The sequence below is a fragment of the Triticum urartu genome, chromosome 5A (genome assembly GCF_056163025.1).
Source record: "Triticum urartu cultivar PI428250 chromosome 5A, HENAU_Tu73, whole genome shotgun sequence".
Taxonomy (NCBI): domain Eukaryota; kingdom Viridiplantae; phylum Streptophyta; class Magnoliopsida; order Poales; family Poaceae; genus Triticum; species Triticum urartu.
This window is the reverse complement of record NC_141877.1, coordinates 569,766,394-569,787,035: the sequence shown is the minus strand read 5'-3', so window position 1 is coordinate 569,787,035 and position 20,642 is coordinate 569,766,394. Positions and strand designations below refer to the sequence as shown.

At 41.7% G+C, this 20,642-nt stretch overlaps 1 protein-coding gene across 1 annotated transcript; it reads left to right on the top strand.

Annotated features, from left to right (window-relative positions):
• Positions 1 to 1,816: 1,816 nt before the first annotated feature.
• Positions 1,817 to 2,929, top strand: LOC147972943 (uncharacterized). The gene is given in 1 exon segment (XM_087523927.1): positions 1,817 to 2,929. A coding segment is annotated over 1 exon segment (1,113 nt).
• Positions 2,930 to 20,642: the final 17,713 nt, after the last annotated feature.

The window sequence follows — 20,642 nt, the reverse complement described above, 5'->3', positions numbered from 1 at the left end:
TCTCCGCCGGGTCATTGTCGATGCAAGGACGCAATGCGAAAGTCAAAAGGAGAAGCTGAAGTTCGATCGCATGTTAGAGGATCACAAAAAAGGGTTGTACCCCAATTGCGAAGATGGCAACACAAAGCTCGGTACTGTACAGGAATTGCTGCAGTGGAAGGCAGAGAATTTTGTGCCTGACAAAGGATTTGAGAAGCTACTGAAAATATTGAAGAAGAAGCTTCCAAAGGATAATGAATTGCCCGACAGTACATACGCAACAAAGAAGGTCGTATGCCCTCTAGGATTGGAGGTGCAGAAGATACATGCATGCCCTAATGACTGCATCCTCTACCGCGGTGCGTACAATGATCTGAACGCATGCCCGGTATGCAGTGCATTGCGGTATAGGATCAGACGAGATGACCCTGGTGATGTTGACGGCGAGCCCCCCAGGAAGAGGGTTCCTGCGAAGATGATGTGGTATGCTCCTATAATACCACGATTGAAATGTCTGTTCAGAAATGAAGAGCATGCCAAGTTGATGCGATGGCACAGTGAGGACCGTAAGAAAGACGGGAAGTTGAGTGCACCCACTGACGGGTCGCAGTGGAGAAAAATCGAGAGAAAGTACTGGCCTGAGTTTGCAAGTGACCCAAGGAACGCATGGTTTGGTTTAAGCGCGGATGGTATTAATCCTTTTGGGGAGCAGAGCAGCAACCACAGCACCTGGCCCGTGACTCTATGTATGTATAACTTTCCTCCTTGGATGTGCATGCCAGTTCTCAGCCAAGGCCCTAAGCAACCCGGCAACGACATTGATGTGTTCCTAAGGCCATTAGTTGAAGAACTTTTACAGCTGTGGAATGGAAACGGTGTACGTACGTGGGATGAGCACAAACAGGAGGAATTTAACCTGCACGCGTTGCTGTTTGTAATCATCAACGATTGGCCCGCTCTCAGTAACCTTTCAGGACAGACAAACAAGGGATACCATGCATGCACGCACTGTTTAGATGAAACTGAAAGTATATACCTGGACAAATGCAAGAAGAATGTGTACCTGGGCCATCGTCGATTTCTTCCGACCAACCATCAATGTCGAAAGAAAGGCAAGCATTTCAAAGGCGAGGCAGATCACCGGAAGAAGCCCTCCATGCGTACTAGTGATCACGTACTTGCTATGGTCAATGATTTACACGTAATCTTTGGAAAGGGTCCCGGCGGACTAGCTGTTTTGAATGACGCTGAGGGACACACACCCATGTGGAAGAAGAAATATATATTTTGGGACCTACCCTACTAGAAAGACCTAGAGGTCCGCTCTTCAATCGACGTGATGCACGTGACGAAGAACCTTTGCGTGAACCTGCTAGGCTTCTTGGGCGTGTATGGGAAGACAAAAGATACACCTGAGGCACGGGAGGACCTGCAACGTTTGCATGAAAAAGACGGCATGCCTCCGAAGCAGTATGAAGGTCCTGCCAGCTACGCTCTTACGAAAGAAGAGAAAGAAATCTTCTTTGAATGCCTGCTCAGTATGAAGGTCCCGACTGGCTTCTCGTTGAATATAAAGGGAATAATAAATATGCCAGAGAAAAAGTTCCAGAACCTAAAGTCTCATGACTGCCACGTGATTATGACGCAACTGCTTCCGGTTGCGTTGAGGGGGCTTCTACCGGAAAATGTCTGATTAGCCATTGTGAAGCTATGTGCATTCCTCAATGCAATCTCTCAGAAGGTGATTGATCCAGAAATCGTACCAAGGCTATGGAGTGATGTGGCGCAATGTCTTGTCAGTTTCGAGCTGGTGCTCCCACCATCCTTCTTCAATATCATGACACACGTCCTAGTTCATCTAGTCGACGAGATTGTCATTCTGGGGCCAGTATTTCTACACAATATGTTCCCCTTTGAGAGGTTCATGGGAATCCTAAAGAAATATGCCCGTAACCGCGCTAGGCCAGAAGGAAGCATCTCCATGCACCATCAAATAGAGGATGTCATTGGGTTTTGTGTTGACTTCATTCCTGGCCTTAAGAAGATAGGTCTCCCTAAATCGTGGTATGAGGGGAGACTGATTGGAAAAGGCACGCTTGGAGGGGACTCAATAATATGCAGGAACGGATATTCTTGGTCTCAAGCACACTACACAGTTCTACAGAACTCTACCTTGGTGACCCCGTATGTCGATGAACACAAGAACAGTCTGCACTCCAAACACCCGGAGCAGTGCGACGACTGGATTACATGTGAACACATCATGACTTTCAGTAGTTGGTTGGAAACACGTCTCAGAGGTGACAACACTATTTGTGATGAGCTGTACTTGTTTTCCAGGGGACCATCTTTGACCGTATTGACTTACAAAGGATACGAGATAAATGGGAATACATTTTACATGATCGCCCAAGATCAAAAGAGCACCAACAAAAACAGCGGTGTCCGCTTTGATGCAGCAACCGAGAGGGGAAAGCACACATATTATGGTTACATAGTGGACATATGGGAACTTGACTACGGACATGATTTTAAGGTCCCTTTGTTTAAGTGCCAATGGGTCAATCTGTCAAGAGGCGGGGTACATGTAGACCCATAGTACGGAATGAAAATAGTGGATCTATAAAATCTTGGGTACACTGACGAACCGTTCGTCCTAGCCAATGATGTGGCACAGGTTATCTATGTGAAGGACATGTCTACCAAACCGAGAAAAAGAAAAGATAAGGAAGCGAATACATCATACGATGAGCCAAAGCGCCACATAGTTCTTTCAGGAAAAAGGGACATCGTGGGAGTGGATGGCAAGACAGACATGTCTGAAGATTATGAAAAGTTTCATGAAATTCCTCCCTTCAATGTCAAGGCTGACCCAAGCATCCTGATAAACGATGAAGATTATCCATGGTTACGGCGCAATAAGAAAATAACACAAGCAAAGAAAAAGTGAAGACTTTCTCCCGCAACTATTATGATGATACCATGCCAACTTTGTAACAAACGAGTATGATACCATTGTCCGTTTTGTACATGCACATGCTATGTGGGTGAAATTATGATACCATGCCAACTTTCAACTTTTTCAGAGTTCATTTGAAATGCTTTAATGTCTTATGGTTCGGCCCTCGTAATACCATTATTCAAATTTTAACTGTTCAAATTTGAAAACTAATGGCACTAATAGAAAGTTTATAATTTTTCTAAAACTAATGGCACTAACAGAAAGTTTATAATTTTTCTGACCTACAAGCAAAAAGAATTAAAAAAAGCAAAAAAACAAAAAAAACTGGAAAAAACTATTTTTATAGTAAAGTTAATCACACACTTGTGATTCACACAAATTTCAAAGAATTCAAATTTTAAATACTCAAATTTGAAAACTAATGGCACTAACAGAAAGTTTATAATTTTTCTAAAACTAATGGCACTAACAGAAAGTTTATAATTTTTCTAACCTAAAAGCAAAAAGAATTAAAAAATAAAGCAAAAATAAAAGAAAATAAATAATGCAAAAAACAAAACAAAAAAACTGGAAAAAAAACTATTTTTATAGTAAAGTTAATCACAAACTTTTGATTCACACAAATATCAAAGAATTCAAATTTTAACTATTCAAATTTGAAAATTAATGGCACTAACAGAAAATTTATAATTTTTGTGACCTAAAAGAAAAATAATTAAAAATAAACTTTAATAAAATAAAAAAAATAGCAACAATAAGTATTTTGTTGTAAGTAGAAACAAAATAAAATAAATAAAGCAACAAAGAAAACAAATAAAGGAATTTGAAAACTAATGGCACTAACAGAAAGTTTATAATTTTTGTGACCTAAAAGAAAAATAATTAAAAATAAACTTTAATAAAATAAATAAAAGTAGCAACAATAAGTATTTTGTTGTAAGTAGAAACAAAATAAAATAAATAAAGCAACAAAGAAAACAAAAAAAGTGCCACCTACTCGGCCCCCACGGCCTGAATACGACTAGAAACCCTACCATGGGCCAGGATTCAGGCCCGCAGGAGGCCCAGCAGGCCCACAGGCATACAACATACGGTTAGGCCCGAAAGCCTACAATTGAGAGGAGCTCGAGAGGGTGGGCACAGCGGCGCTTATAAACCACTCTCGAGCTCTCTCAGCTAGCGAGGTGGTACTAAACTTTTGACGCGGGGCAGCATAAGGCCTTTGGTCCCGGTTGGTGCCACCAACCGGAACTAAAGGGGGGCATTAGTCCTGGTTGGTGCCACTAACCGGGACTAAAGGCTTTGCTATATAAGATGACACTTAGGAAACTCTCACTTCTCACCTCGCAGTTGCCCCCGACGACGCCGACGACATCGACGCCACCAGGCTGCCCCGACGCCCCCACCGTCGCCGTCGCCCACCGTTGCCGTCGCCCGCGTCTCGCCGTCGCCCGCGCCCTCGACCGACGCCGTCGCCGCTCCTGCCGTGACGCGCGCCGCCCCAGCCCTGCCCGACGCGCGTCGCCCCGGCTCGCCCCACCGTCGTCGTCGCCCTGCCCCGCCCCCTTCGTCACCGTCGCCCCCATGCCCCGAGCGCGCGCCCCCTGCCCCGTCGACGTCATCGCCATCGGCATCCTCGCCGCCGACCCCGCGCCCCTGCTCCTCCTCACATTGGTCCGGCCGGCGGCCTCCCCGTCCTTGTTTTTTCATATATATGATGATATATATGCTTGTTTTTTTCATGTATATGCTTGTTTTTTTCTTATATATGATGATGTATATGCTTGTTATCATAATTGTTTTTGTTCATATATATGATGATTTTTATATAGAATATGATGTTTTTTTGTTCATAGATGATCATATATATGATGTATGCATGGATGTGGATGAAATGAGATGAGATGAGATGTGTTTTGTGTTGGAGAAGAAAACATTTCTTCCATGTATATATGCAAAAGTTACATTTTTAGAAAAGTTTTATATATCTAGCTAGGAAAGGAAGAAGAAGAAAAAGAATGAGAGGAAAGAGGGAAATAAGAAGAGGAAGAAAGGAGAAGAAGAGGAGAGGAAGAAGAGGAGAAATAAATAAGAAGAAAAAAAAGAAAAAAAGGGAGGAGAAGAAGAAAGGAATAGAGGAAAAGAAGAGGAGATCTTTTCCTCTATTCCTTTCTTCTTCTCATCTTCTTTTTCTTTTTTTCTTCAATCTTCTCCTTTATTAATATCTTCTTCTCCTCTTTTCATTTCTTCTTCGCCTTCTTATTTTTTATCGGATATGTCATTGTCGATATACCCCGTGTCCCGATAACTTCAACATGAGGGGGGGGTTCGACCTACCCCCTCCCGGATAACATTATTTTCCCATGTATGTATGCAAAAGTTATATTTTTAGTAAAGTTTTATATATCTAGCTAGGAAAGGAAGAAGAAGAAGAAAAAGAATGATAGGAAAAAGGAAAATAAGAAGAGGAAGAAAGGAGAAGAAGAGGAGAGGAAGAAGAGGAGAAATAAATAAGAAGAAGAAAAAAGAAGAAAAAGAAGCGTATTCTATTTTCTGTTCTTCTCCTCTATTCCTTTCTTCTTCTCCTCTTTTTTCTTCTTCTTTTTTTCTTCTTCAATATTCTCCTCTATTAATATCTTCTTCTCCTCTTTTTATTTCTTCTTCGTCTTCTTACTTTTTATCGGATATATCGTAGTCGATATACCCCGTGTCCCGATAACTTCAACACGAGGGGGGGTTCGACCTACCCCCTCCCCGCTAACATTATTTTCCTATGTATGTATGCAAAAGTTACATTTTTAGAAAAGTTTTATATATCTAGCTAGGAAAGGAAGAAGAAGAAAAAGAATGAGAGGAAAAAGGAAAATAAGAAGAGGAAGAAAGGAGAAGAAGAGGAGAAATAAATAAGAAGAATAAAAAAGAAGAAAAAGAAGAGGAGAAGAAGAAAGGAATAGAGGAGGAGAAGTGAAAATAGAATATTCTATTTTCTCTTCTTCTCCTCTTTTTTCTTCTTCTTTTTTTCTTCAATCTTCTCCTCTATTAATATCTTCTTCTCCTCTTTTTATTTCTTCTTCGTCTTCTTATTTTTTATCGGATATGTCGTTGTCGATATACCCCGTGTCCCGATAACTTCAACACGAGGGGGGGGGTCGACCTACCCCCTCCCTGATAACATTATTTTCCCATGTATGTATGTCATCGTTGTCGATATAACCCCCTCTCGGATAACTTCGACCATGATAACTTATACCACAGGAGCACCCCCCGGCTCTCTCGCTCGACCAAAACTCTCGAGGACACCCAAACCCTAGAAAAAACGATGTCGGTCTCCTACCCCCTCCTGCCGCGCCCCTACGCTTGAAGCGTTGTCGAGGCCACCCCAAACCCGGAATAAGCTAGGTCTATGTTTGCCACTAATATATCCACCTGCTGTCATGTTTGTGTAATAATTACCTTGTTGTAATATTTGCAGAAACAATGGAGCACGGACGAGACGAGGAAGCAAAAGAGGTGTTGGGGGACATAATCTTAGCCGGAGGTGATGTCTTGTCATATCTTAACGACAATGATGGTCTGGAAGAACAGGGTGAAGAAGAAGCAGGCTACGGTGATCGAAGAATGGAGGAGGAAAGACATGATTATGATGGCTCCAGTGACCCAATGCTGGTGCAAGAAGGAGCCTGTGGTGACGGCTCCAGTGACCAAACATAGTCCGGCCAGGTAAATATATTAGTTAAGCCTATGATGATTAGCTAATTGATGCATTCATTTTTTTGGTATGTACACATATTAATTAACTCTTGTCTTTCTTATTTTTTCTAGCCCTCCGGATCAAGCACAACTTCGGTAAAGAGACGAGGCCCGAAGAAAAAGTTGCCCTCGGATGAAAGGTCTGAGATCACAGCAATCGCGCGCGATGGCATGCCGATTGAACCCATCCGGACAAAGGAAGCATTTGCTGCTCAGTGCGGGGTTCTTGTTAGGGACAAGATCCCGATCAGCATCCAGCAATGGTATAAGCCTAAGAATGAAGACCCTGAGGTGTCTTATGTCAATGATGTGCAGAAAGATGATCTTTGGACTGAGTTGAAGGCAAATTTCACCCTACCGCCAGAGGAGGATCCAGAGAAGCCAGTTAAAGAGCAATTAATCAAGTCTCATGCTCTTAAGAAGATGGCAGGCCTATTCAGGAGGTGGAAGAATGAGCTGAAAACGTTTGCCAACAAAGAAGAGACATCATAATTCATCGGCAAATATGAGAAGATCAGAGATCACTGGCCCGCATTTGTGGCCCACAAGACATCGGAAAAGAGTAAGAAGATGTCGGTGACAAACAAGAAAAATGTTGTGAAGAAGAAGCTTCACCATCGCACGGGGTCAGGTGGCTACCTCAAAGCCCGACCTAAGTGGGCCAAGGCTGAGAATGATCTTCTTGATAAAGGGATCGAACCAGATACAATGAACTGGCCAGACCGTTACCGGACTTGGTTCTTCAGGGCTGGCAGAACCTTGGACCCTGTATGAGGGAATTGCGTTTGGATGGACGAGCAAATGAGCATACCAGTCAAGAGGCTTAAGCACTATATCGATGCAGCGCAGCAAGGGACGTTCGTTCCAGACAGAGAGAAAGACGAGCTCACAATGGCCCTCGGGAATCCTGAGCACCCTGGACGGACACGAGGCATGCCAGGCTCTGTTCCGTGGAAGGCTGGTTTTCCAAACACAGGCGGCTACAAATGCTAGGAGAGGAGGAAAAAAGTGGAGCATGCCCAAATTCAGACGTTGCACGAAAGGGTTCAAGCGTTAAAGGAACGAGAAGTAGCTCGCAGCAAGCGACCCGCCGAACCTACCCCCGAAGCTACCCTGCCATCTCAGCGGAGAAGCAGCGTGGCTTCCACCGAGCTGCTTCAGCCGGAGCATGTCTTGACGGCTCCTGCTTGCTACCCCGTGGATGCTATCACGGAGTCTCAACATTGCCACCTTATGACGCAATGGTACAACTTCAAAGTCAAGGCGGCTGTCGGCTCTGTTCGACCTCCTGAACCCGGCGCATCTTTTCACGGTTGTCTGATTCCAGAAGGATATGACAGGGTGACGGTGGACGAAATAACAGAGGGATTTGAGGACCTCCAGCTTGACTACCCTACCAGTGAAGGGGAGACTCGGCTGGGTTCTTGTCTATTGACTCCATGCCTATGGCGGAAGGAGCTCATCAACCTTCTGAACTGGACGCCTCCGCCTCCTCCTCCTCCTCCGGCGAGTCAGGGCACTCCGCCTCCTCCTCCGCCCCCTCCTCCGGTGAGTGATCAGGGCACTCAGCCTCCTTCTCCGGCGCGTGGCAGCACTCCGCCTCCTTCTCCGCCTGCGCCGGCGCGCCCGAGCAGCCAGCCTCCTCCTTCTCCGCCTCGTCAGCAAGGGTGGAAGAGACCCGCCGCCGCTCCGGCTGCTCCGGCGCGTCGTAGTCCTTCTCCTTCGCCTCGTAAGCAAGGAAAGAAGACAGTCGCAGCCACTCCGTCTGCTCTGCCGGTGTCTAGCTGTACAGCCAGAGGCGGGAGGCAATACAGATTCGGTCCTTCTCTGAAGACTCCAGAGAAGTTACCATATGAGAGGACCCGGAGGAGAATGCGAAGATCGCGCGAGCCGAAGTGACGAACTTCTTTGAAGGGGTGAAAGCAAAGAAACATCCACCTCCGGAGGAGAAGGTAGATCCGGTGAAAGCGAAGCGCACTCTGGCTGCCCTGAAAAAACCAGCAAAGTCTCCGCTGAAAGGCAACTATGAGCGCATTATTGAAAAGTCATTTGTTGAAGCGGAGCGGTCGGGAAGTACTGTCAGTGATCAAAGGATAAAAGAACGACGAGCTGGGAAAAAAATTGCCCAGCTCAGCGAACAAGCGAACCAATCGTGCCTCCCGCTCAAGGTGTCTAGCAACATCGTCGCTAATGATCCGAGGATGGTGCCCGGTTATGGCAATCTTGGAGATTACCTGCACGACGATGTACATTATGATTTCTTGGAGGTGGAGGAACACAAATACGAGTATGGCAAGCCTCTCGTCAAAGATGAAAGATCTCTAACAACGATGATGTGAAGATTCCATGATTGGTACATGAAAACTTGCAGAGAGTCTGGGGGGAGGAATACTTTGACGCTGAGAGTTAGAGAGGAGCATGACCTCGTTGGAATTGAACTGTTGAATGTTCCATTTGAGGAGTTCTTCCAATTTTTCAATCAAAAGGCCCTCGATAAAGCAACGGTCACTTGCTACTGTCTGTAAGTAGTACTACTTCTGTCATTAAGTCTCTCTATATAGGTCAGCTCTTTCATTGCATGTATTTATAATTATCCTCACTATATTATGCAGATTGAAGATCGCTGAATTGAAGAAAAGAAAAATCGGTGATATTGGGTTCATTAACACAAATCTCATAGATGCAACTGAGGTTAAATATCGTGCCGAAGATACCGAGGCCAACTTGCTACGATCGTTGGTAATAAATGAAAACAAAGATATAATACTCTTTCCTTACAACTTCAAGTGAGTGTTACTGTCTTGTGCATATTCGGTTTCCCTTATTAGTCCAGGTTATAGTAATGTAATTGATGAGTTATGCATGCATGCGTAGGTTCCACTATATTCTCCTATAGATTAAGCTTGAGCAGGGACTAGTAACCGTCTTAGACTCGAGATGAAAAGATCCCCAGGACTATGCGGACATGACTCAAATGCTCGAGAAGTAAGTTAAATCGGTCATTATCCACCATATCAGCAACTTTGTTCATTTCTTGATATCAAGTAATTGTTTTCTTTGTCTGGCAGGGTTTCGAGAAAATTCACCAAAAACACTCGGGACTGCTGAAGAAGCTGCAATTTAGACACCCGAAAGTAAGTACTATAGTAACATGTTCCGCGCATCTCCTAGTGATTCAAGCGTTAGTTTCATCAATATCATTTGGCATGCTTGCTTATCAGTTTGATTGACCTCTATTTCTTGTAAAGTGGTTGTGGCGGGAACAAGGGAATGATTTATGTGGATACTACGTTTGCAAGTCCATCCGCCACACGACCTGTGAACGGGGGTACTCTGACGAACAATATGAAGTGTGTAAGCAATAATATTCACAATTTTATTTTATTACCATCATTTGTGTTGAGTTTCATTTATTCTTATATATATATATATATATATATATATATATATATATATGTATTGACCCCTTGTTCAAATTAGATGTTTCGGATGCGGGATGAACTCCTAGCACCAGATCGTATGCGAGCAATTCAAGAGGAATTGGCGGCATTCTTCCTTGACCACGTGATCGCTGAAGACGGAGAATACTATGTGGACCCTCTGTTCATATATAATTAGGAGATTATATTGTAAGATATAATTATTGTATATATGTAGCCGGTAGTGTCGGATAGATATACGAGAACTTGTTGTTCGACCAATCTCTCGGAGAAGGAGAGGTGGTCGATATCACTTCTCTCTGTATGCATATGTTCATGACGATCTTCCGTTTCCTTCATTTGCTTACTAGCTAGCATGTCTAGTCCTCTCTATATATACGTATATATAGCATCGACCAAGCACGGACATAAGAGAGGACACTTCTCTCTATTAATTAGCTAGCTAACACAATATATGAAACACCTAAATTAAACCCCCAAAACCCCCAACCCCCCCCCCCTTTCAAAAAAAACAAAAACCCCAGCCACTGAAATGCTAACGCGTGGATGCCTATTGGTCCCGGTTGGTGCCACCAACCGGGACCAAAGGCCCTCCTTCCTGGGCTGGGCGCACCGGCCACATGGAGGCCCATCTATCCCGGTTCGTGTAAGAACCGGGACTAAAGGGCTAGGGCATTAGTAACGACCCTTTTGTCCCGGTTCACAAACCGGGACAAAAGGCCCTTACCAACCGGGACGAATGGTTTTTTTTTCACTAGTGCATGTTATTGATGTGTACCTTACTAATGCTCGTAGTAGCACCTGGGTATTTGATACTGGTTCTGTTGCTCATATTTGCAACTCGAAACAGGGGCTACAGATTAAACGAAGATTGGCTAAGGACGAGGTGACGATGCGCGTGGGAAATGGTTCCAAAGTCGATGTGATCGCCGTCGGCACACTACCTCTACATCTTGATACGTCTCCAATGTATCTATAATTTTTGATTGTTTCATGATGTTATATTATCATTCTTGGATGCTTTATAATCATTTATAGTCATTTTATATCATTTTTTGGTACTAACCTATTGACATAGTGCCAAGTGCCAGTTCCTGTTTTTTTCCATGTTTTTTACATCACGGAAAATCAATATCAGATGGAGTCCAAATGCCACGAAACTTTACGGACATTTTTTATGGACCAGAAGGAACTAGTTGGGCCCTGGTAGTACCTAGGGGGAGTCTCGAGGAGGGGACAACCCACCAGGGTGCGCTAGGAGGCCCAGGCGCGCCCTGGTGGGTTGTGCCCACCTCGGGCGCCCCCCGGACCGACTCTTTGCTCTATAAATACCCAAATATTCCCAAAACACTAGGGGAATCGACGAAATATTCATCCAGCCGCCGTATAGTCCAGAACCACCAGATCCAATCTAGACACAATCTCGGATGGGGTTCACCATCTCCATTGGTGCCTCTCCGATGATGCGTGAGTAGTTCTTTGTAGACCTTTGGGTCCATAGTTAGTAGCTAGATGGCTTCATCTCTCTCTCTCTCTTGATTCTCAATACAATGGTCTCTTGGAGATCCATATGATGTAACTCTTTTTATGGTGTGTTTGTTGGGATCTGATGAACTTTGGGTTTATGATCAGTCATATCTTTTTATATCCATGAAAGTTATTTGAGTTTCTTTGATCTCTTACAGCCTCGTATTTCTTCTCCGATATTTGGGTTTAGTTTGGCCAACTTGATCTATTTGTCTTGCAATGGGAAGAGGTGCCCGGTAGTGGGTTCGATCTTACGGTGCTTGATCCCAGTGACAGAAAAGGGAACCGACACGCATGTATCATTGCTAGTAAGGATAAAAAGACGAGATCTATATCTACGCAATAGATAAACGGATCTTGTCTACATCATGGCATCGTTCTTATTGCATTACTCCGTTTTCCATGAACTTAATACACTAGATGCATGCTGGATAGCGGTCGATGTGTGGAGTAATAGTAGTAGATGCAGACAGGAGTCGGTCTACTAATCTTGGACATGATGCCTATGTAATGATCATTGCCTGGATATCATCATAATTATTTGATGTTCTATCAATTGCCCAACAGTAATTTGTTTACCCGCCATTTGCTATCTTTTTCGGGAGAAGCCACTAGTGAAACCTATGGCCCCCGGGTCTTCTTCCTCATATATTTGCTTGCGATCTACTTTTCCTATGCATTTTTATCCTGATCTATTAAACCAAAAATACAAAAATACTTTGCTGCAATTTATTTTATTCGAGATCTATTATTCCAATCTACTACAATTTTCTGGCATCATTACCCGAAAGGGATTGACAACCCCTTTAACACGTCGGGTTGCGAGGTGTTGTTATTTGTGTGCAGGTGCTATTTACGTTGTGTTGCTTGGTTCTCCTACTAGTTCGATAACCTTGGTTTCTTCACTGAGGGAAATACCTACCGTCGTTGTGCTGCATCATCCCTCCCTCTTTGGGGAAATACCGACGTAGTCCTAGCAGACAGAAGCTTTTCTGGCGCTACAACCAGAGAGCAATCGCATCTACCTTCGGAATTAGTTTTAGACCTGAGAGGAATTTCTAGTGTCGTTGCCGGGGAGGATCTTCTTCATAACCAGGTTCGTAATCACAAATCTCATCTCCTCACCATTTATATTATTTGCCATTTGCCTCTCGTTTTCCTCTCCCCCAGTTCACAAAAATTTGCCATTTTATTCGCCTCTCTTTCTCGTTCACCGTTTTCTTGCCATGTCTGATCTCAAAAGAGCTAACGGTTATCTCCCTAGTCTTAATGCTTTGGACAGCTCCTCCGTCCTGTCTAAGCTCATAAACAATGATGCTGTGGAAGGATCTATCGGGGTTGTTAAGGAAAATCTTAACCATTGTGATGAAGATGATCCCAAAAATTTTCGTTATTTGCTTGATGAATCTTTGAAAGATGCTTGAGATAGGTTGTTGAGAATTCAAGCTAGCTATGTGCCCCAATATTAGATAGAGATATACTTGAAAAGTTTTTATGATGGTTTAACTTCTTCCTTCAAGCAAGATTTAGATTCTATATTTGAAAATGGTTTTATTGAAGGGGATTCCATTGATACTTATGAAAAGATAAAAGCCATATTTGGGCACCCTAATGGAGAAAATGTTGAATCAACTACTCTTATGTGCTTTTATCAAAATGAAATAATTAAAGAGATGAAGGCTAGTTTAGATACGAATTTTTGTAACATACTTAATATTTCTTCCACTATCAATGGCCATGTGCTTTCACAAGATAGAAAATTAAATACCATTGATAGAAAATTTTTTCTTTTCTTTCCAAGGAACAAGGATGACAAAACTTAGATCCTTGCTTTACGCCGCTAAGGGCATAATACTATAGCGCTTGTTGTGAGGCAACCCAATGAATAAAATTTATTTTTGCTTTTTTGCTTCCTGTTCTTATGTGTAAGCACAATTATGATACTTTTATAATTGTGTTTTATGTTTTAATTAGTGTTTGTTTCAAGTAAAGCCTTTAGGATCTTCTTGGGTGATAGTTGTTTGATCTTGCTGAAAAAATAGAAACTTTTATGCTCACGAAATTAATTTTAATCTTTTACCAGAGAGCGATAAAATACCAATTCCACTTGAAGTAGATCAATATACAAATTTCTCAGGTTGTCCTAATTTTTTCAGAATTTTTGGAGTTAAAGAAGTATTCGAAATAGTCAGATTGCTACAGACTGTTCTGATTTGACAGATTCTGTTTTCTTTGTGTTGTGTGCTTATTTTGATGGCTCTATGGTTTTCTTTGATGAGTTTTTGCCATAGAAAAGTTGGAATACAGTAGATATAATACAAAAACAAAATATGAGTTGGTTTGACACATCATTTATAGTAGTGGTTTATTATTCTTATACTAACGGATCTCACGAAGGTTTTGTTGAGTTTTGTGTGATTGAAGTTTTCAAGTTTTGGGTCATCTTACGATGGATGAAGGAAGGATGGAATAGCCTAAGCTTGGGGATTCCCCGGCATCCCAAGCTATTATCCAAAAATGAGCAACCAACTAAGCTTGGGATGCCCCCGAGTGGCATCCCCGCTTTCTTCCAACAACTATCGGTACTTTACTCGAGACTATATTTTTATTCGTCACATGATATGTGTTTTTCTTGGAGCGTCTTGTATGATATGAGTCTATGCTTGTTTTATTTTGTGTTTTAATTCATCAATCCTTGCTGGACACACCTATTCGGGAGAGCCAAAATTATGTCATGACTTGTCAGAATTGCTCTCTACGCTTCACTTAAATCTTTTATGAACTAGGACTTGCTCTAGTGCTTCACTTATTTATTTTTGAGTAAACTGTGCTTAGCATTTTTGAAGAAATTCTCTCTTGCTTCACTTAGATTTATATGAGAGTTAGTAAAATTTTGAAGAAATTATATCTTGCTTCACTTAAATTATTTTGAGAGAAAGAAATATTATGCTCATGATCTTCACTTATATTTGTTTGAGCTTATGAAAAGCAACACATGAAAATTAGTCCCAAAGTAATAGATATCCAAGAAGGATAAAGAAAAGAAAAATGTCATGAAGATCATTGGACAAAATAAACTTGATTCCTTGTAATAGTTTTGAGATATGATAATGTGATATGCGAGTTATGTTGATGAGTAATTATGCTCTAGTAGGAATATTGGTGTTAAAGTTTGTGATTCCCGAAGCATGCATGTATAGTCTCTCATTTTTCTATGATGTTAGAGCATGATTTATTTTTGATTGTCTTCCTTATCAGTGAAGGTCGGGGACGAGGGATGGTCTTTTCCTACCAATCTATCCCCCTAGGGGCATGCATAGTAGTACTTTGCTTCGAGGGCTAATAAACTTTTGCAATAAGTATGTGAGTTCTTTATGACTAATGTGAGTCCTTGGATTATACGCACTCTTACCTTTTCGCAATTTTCTAGCCTCTACGGTACCGTGCATTGTCGTTTCTCACATTGAGACATGGTGCAAACTTCACAGTTGCATCCAAACCCCGTGATATGATACGCTCTATCACACATAAGTCTCATTATATCTTCCTCAAAACAGCCACCATACCTACCTATTATGGCTTTTCCATGGCCATTCCAAGATATATTGCCATGCAACTTCCTCCACTTTCGTTTGATGACTTGAGCATTTATTGTCATATTGCTTTGCATGATCATATAGTTGACATAGTGTTTGTGGCTCAACCACCGTTCATCATTTTTCATACATGTTACACTAGATCATTGCTAGAGGCATTCATATAGATTCATATTTTGTCATAGGTTTCGAGTTTTTTTATTTCTTTTGAGTTATAAGTAAAAAGAAGTGTGATGATCATCATTATTCATGTTTAGAGCGGTGCCCCAGTAAGGAAAGGATGATGGAGACTATGATTCCCCCACAAGTCGGGATGAGACTCCGGACAATGAGAGAAAAAGAAAAAGAAAGAAAAAAGAGAAAGAAAGAGAAAAATAAATAAATAAACAAATAAATAACTAAAGAGAGAAGGGGCATTGCTAGTATCCTTTACCACACTTGTGCTTCAAAGTAGCACCATGTTTTTCATATGGAGAGTCTCCTATGTTGTCACTTTCATATACTAGTGGGAATTTTTCATTATAGGATTAGATGCACACCCACTTAGTTTTCATATTGAGCTTTCATACACTTATAGCTCTTAGTGCATTCATTGCAAGGCAATCCCTACTCCACACGTCGATATCGATTGATGGGCATCTCCATAGCCCGTTGGTTAGCCGCATCGATGTGAGACTTTCTTACTTTTTTATCTTCTCTATATTTACCCCTATCATCATACTCTATTCCACCCATAGTGCTATATCCATGGCCCACGCTCATGTATTGCGTAAGAGTTGAAAAAGCTAAAGCACGTTAAAAAGTATGAACCAATTGCTCGGCTTGTCATCGGGTTCGTGCATGATAAATACTTTGTGTTAAGAAGACAGAGCATGACAAGATTATACGATTTTGTAGGGATAACTTATTTTAGCATTGATATTTTGAAAGGCATGGTTGCTTGTTGATATGCTTGAGTATATAAATTATTATGTCAACACTAGACTATTGCTTTGAATTACATAAAAGTCCAATTGTCCATGCTATAAAGAAAGGAATATGATATGACAGGTTAAACAACACTCCACATCAAAAATTCTGTTTTTATCACTTGCCTACTCAAGGACGAGTAGGAGTTAAGCTTGGGGATGCTGATACGTCTCCAACGTATCTATAATTTTTTATTGTTTCATGTTGTTATATTATCAAGCTTGGATGTTTTATAATCATGTTATAGTCATGTTATATCATTTTTTGGTACTAACCTATTGTCATAGTGCCAAGTGCTAGTTCCTGTTTTTTCCGTGTTTTTTACACCGCAGAAAATCAATATCAGACGGAGTCCAAATGCCAAGAAATTTTACGGAGACTTTTTATGGACCAGAAGGAACAAGTTGGACCCTGGTAGCACCTGGGGCGAGTCCCGAGGAGGGGACAACCCACCAAGGCGCGCCAGGAGGCCCAGGCACGCCCTGGTGGGTTGTGCCCACCTCGGGTGCCCCTCGGACTGCCTCTTTGCTCTATAAATACCCAAATATTCCCAAAACCCTAGGGGAGTCGACGAAATATTCATCCAACTGCCGCAGAGTCCAGAACCACCAGATCCAATCTAGACACCATCTCGGATGCGGTTCACCACCTCCATTGGTGCCTCTCCGATGATGCGTGAGTAGTTCTTTGTAGACCTTCGAGACTGTAGTTAGTAGCTAGATGGTTTCATCTCTCTCTCTCTCTCTCTCTCTCTCTCGTGATTCTCAATGCAATGGTCTCTTGGAGATCCATATCATGTAACTCTTTTTGCCGTGTGTTTGTTGGGATCTGATGAACTTTGAGTTTATGATCAGTCATAACTTCCTATATCCATGAAAGTTATTTGAGTTTCTTTGATCTCTTATATGCATGATCTCTTATAGCCTCGTATTTTTCTATGATAACTGGGTTTCATTTGGCCAACTTGATCTATTTATCTTGCAATGGGAAGAGGTGCCCGGTAGTGGGTTCGATATTACGGTGCTTGATCCCAGTGACAGAAAAGGGAACCAACACGTATGTATCGTTGCTACTAAGGATAAAAAGATGAGATCTATATCTACACAATAGATAACCGGATCTTGTCTACATCATGTCATCGTTCTTATTGCATTACTCCATTTTTCCATTAACTTAATACACTAGATGCATGCTGGATAGCGGTCGATGTGTGGAGTAATAGTAGTAGATGCAGGCAGGAGTCAGTCTACTAATCTTGGACATGAAGCCTATTTAATGATCATTGCCTAGATATCGTCATAATTTTTTGAGGTTCTATCAATTGACAAATAGTAATTTGTTTACCCACCATTTGCTATCTTTCTTGAGAGAAGCCACTAGTGAAACCTACGGCCCTTGGGTCTTCTTCCTCATATATTTGCTTGCGATCTACTTTTCCTATGCATTTTATTCTGATCTATTAAACCAAAAATACAAAAATACTTTGCTGCAATTTATTTTATTTGAGATCTATTATTCCAATCTACTACAATTTTCTGGCATCGTTACCTGAAAGGGATTGACAACCCCTTTAACACATCGGGTTGCGAGGTGTTGTTATTTGTGTGCAGCTGCTGTTTACGTTGTGTTGCTTGGTTCTCCTAATGGTTCGATAACCTTGGTTTCTTCACTGAGGGAAATACCTACCGTCACTGTGCTGCATCATCCCTTCCTCTTTGGGGAAATACCGACGTAGTCCTAGCAGACAGAAGCTTTTCTGGCGCTACAACCAGAGAGCAATCACATCAACCTTTGGGATTAGTTTTAGACCTGAATAATTGTTATTTGGTGCCAGCGTTAAGCACGCACATTATATCTGGATCTTGTTTGATGCGAGACGATTATTCATTTAGATCAGAGAATAATGGTTGTTCTATTTATATGAGTAATATCTTTTATGGTCATGCACCCTTGATGAGTGGTCTATTTTTATTGAATCTCGATCGTAGTGATCCACATATTCATAATACTGAAGCCAAAAGATGTAAAGCTAATAACGATAGTGCAACTTATTTGTGGCACTGCCGTTTAGGTCATATTGGTGTAAAGCGCATGAAGAAACTCCATGCTGATGGGATTTTGGAATCACTTGATTATGAATCACTTGATTCTTGCGAACCATGCCTCATGGGCAACATGACTAAGACTCCATTCTCCGGAACAATGGAGCGAGCCACTGACTTATTGGAAATAATACATACTGATGTATGCGGTCCGATGAGTGTTGAGGCTCGCGGCAGGTATCGTTATTTTCTGACCTTCACAGATGATTTGAGCAGATATGGGTATATCTACTTGATGAAACAGAAGTCTGAAACATTTGAAAAGTTCAAAGAATTTTAGAGTGAAGAGGAGAATAATCGTAACAAGAAAATAAAGTTTCTACGATCTGATCATGGAGGTGAATATTTGAGTTATGAGTTTGGTCTTCATTTGAAACAATGCGGAATAGTTTCGCAACTCACGCCACCTGGAACACGACAGCGTAATGGTGTGTCCGAACATCATAACCATACTTTATTAGATATGGTGCGATCTATGATCTCTCTTACTAATTTACCGCTATCATTTTGGGGTTATGCTTTAGAGACGGCTGCATTCACGTTAAATAGGGCACCATAGAAATGTGTCTATCACAGGTCTTCATAGGATATCCAAAGGAAACTGTTGGGTGCACCTTCTATCACAGGTCCGAAAGGGAAGATATTTGTTGCTAAGAACGGATCCCTTCTAGAGAAGGAGTTTCTCTAGAAAGAAGTGAGTGGGAAGAAAGTAGAACTTTATGAGGTAATTGTACCTTCTCCCTTATTGGAAAGTAGTTCATCACAGAAATCAGTTCCACTGATTCCTACACGAATCAGTGAGGAAGTTAATGATGATGGTCATGAAACTTCTGATCAAGTTACTACCAAACCTCGTAGGTCAACCAGAGTAAGGTCCACACTAGAGTGGTACGTTAATCCTGTTCTAGAGGTGCCCTATTTAATGTGAATGCAGCCGTCTCTAAAGCATAACCCCAAAATGATAGCGGTAAATTAGTAAGAGAGATCATAGATCGCACCATATCTAATAAAGTATGGTTACGATGTTCGGACACACCATTACGCTGTGGTGTTCCAGGTGGCGTGAGTTGCGAAACTATTCTGCACTGTTTCAAATGAAGACCAAACTCGTAACTCAAATATTCACCTCCATGATCAGATCGTAGAAACTTTATTTTCTTGTTACGATTATTCTCCTCTTCACTCTAAAATTCTTTGAACTTTTCAAATGTTTCAGACTTCTGTTTCATCAAGTAGATATACCCATATCTGCTCAAATCATCTGTGAAGGTCAGAAAATAACGATACCTGCCGTGAGCCTCAACACTCATCGGACCGCATACATCAGTATGTATTATTTCCAATAAGTCAGTGGCTCGCTCCATTGTTCCGGAGAATGGAGTCTTAGTCATGTTGCCCATGAGGCATGGTTCGCAAGAATCAAGTGATTCATAATCAAGTGATTCCAAAATCCCATCAGCATGGAGTTTCTTCATGCGTTTTACACCAATATGACCTAAATGGCAGTGCCACAAATAAGTTGCACTATCGTTATTAGCTTTACATCTTTTGGCTTCAGTATTATGAATATGTGGGTCAGTACGATCGAGATTCAATAAAAATAGACCACTCATCAAGGGTGCATGACCATAAAATATATTACTCGTATAAATAGAACAACTATTATTCTCTAATTTAAATGAATAACTGTCTCACATCAAACAAAATCTAGATATATTGTTCATGCTCAACGCTAGCACCAAATAACAATTATTCAGGTCTAAAACTTATCCTGAAGGTAGATGTAGAGGTAGCGTGCCGACGGCGATCACATCGACCTTGGAACCATTTCCGACGCGCATCGTGACGTCGTCCTTAGCCAATCTTCGTTTAATCCATAGCCCCTGTTTCGAGTTGCAAATATGAGCAGCGACTTGCTTGCTATTCCTTTTGAAGTTCCCCTTCTTCCCTTTGCCCCTTTTCTTGAAACTAGTGGTCTTATTAACCATCAACACTTGATGCTCCTTCTTTATTTCTACCACCGCAGCCTTTAGTATTGCGAAGAGCTTGGGAATTATCTTTTCCATCCCTTGCATGTTATTGTTCATCACGAAGCCTTTATATCTTGGTGGTAGTGATTGAAGAACTCTGTCAATGACACTATCATCAGGAAGATTAACTCCTAGCTGAGTCAAGTGGTTATGGTACCCAGACATTCTAAGTATGTGTTCACTGACAGAACTGTTTTCCTCCATCTTGCAACTATAGAACTTGTTGGAGACTTCATATCTCTCAACTCGGGCATTTGCTTGAAATATTAACTTCAACTCTTGGAACA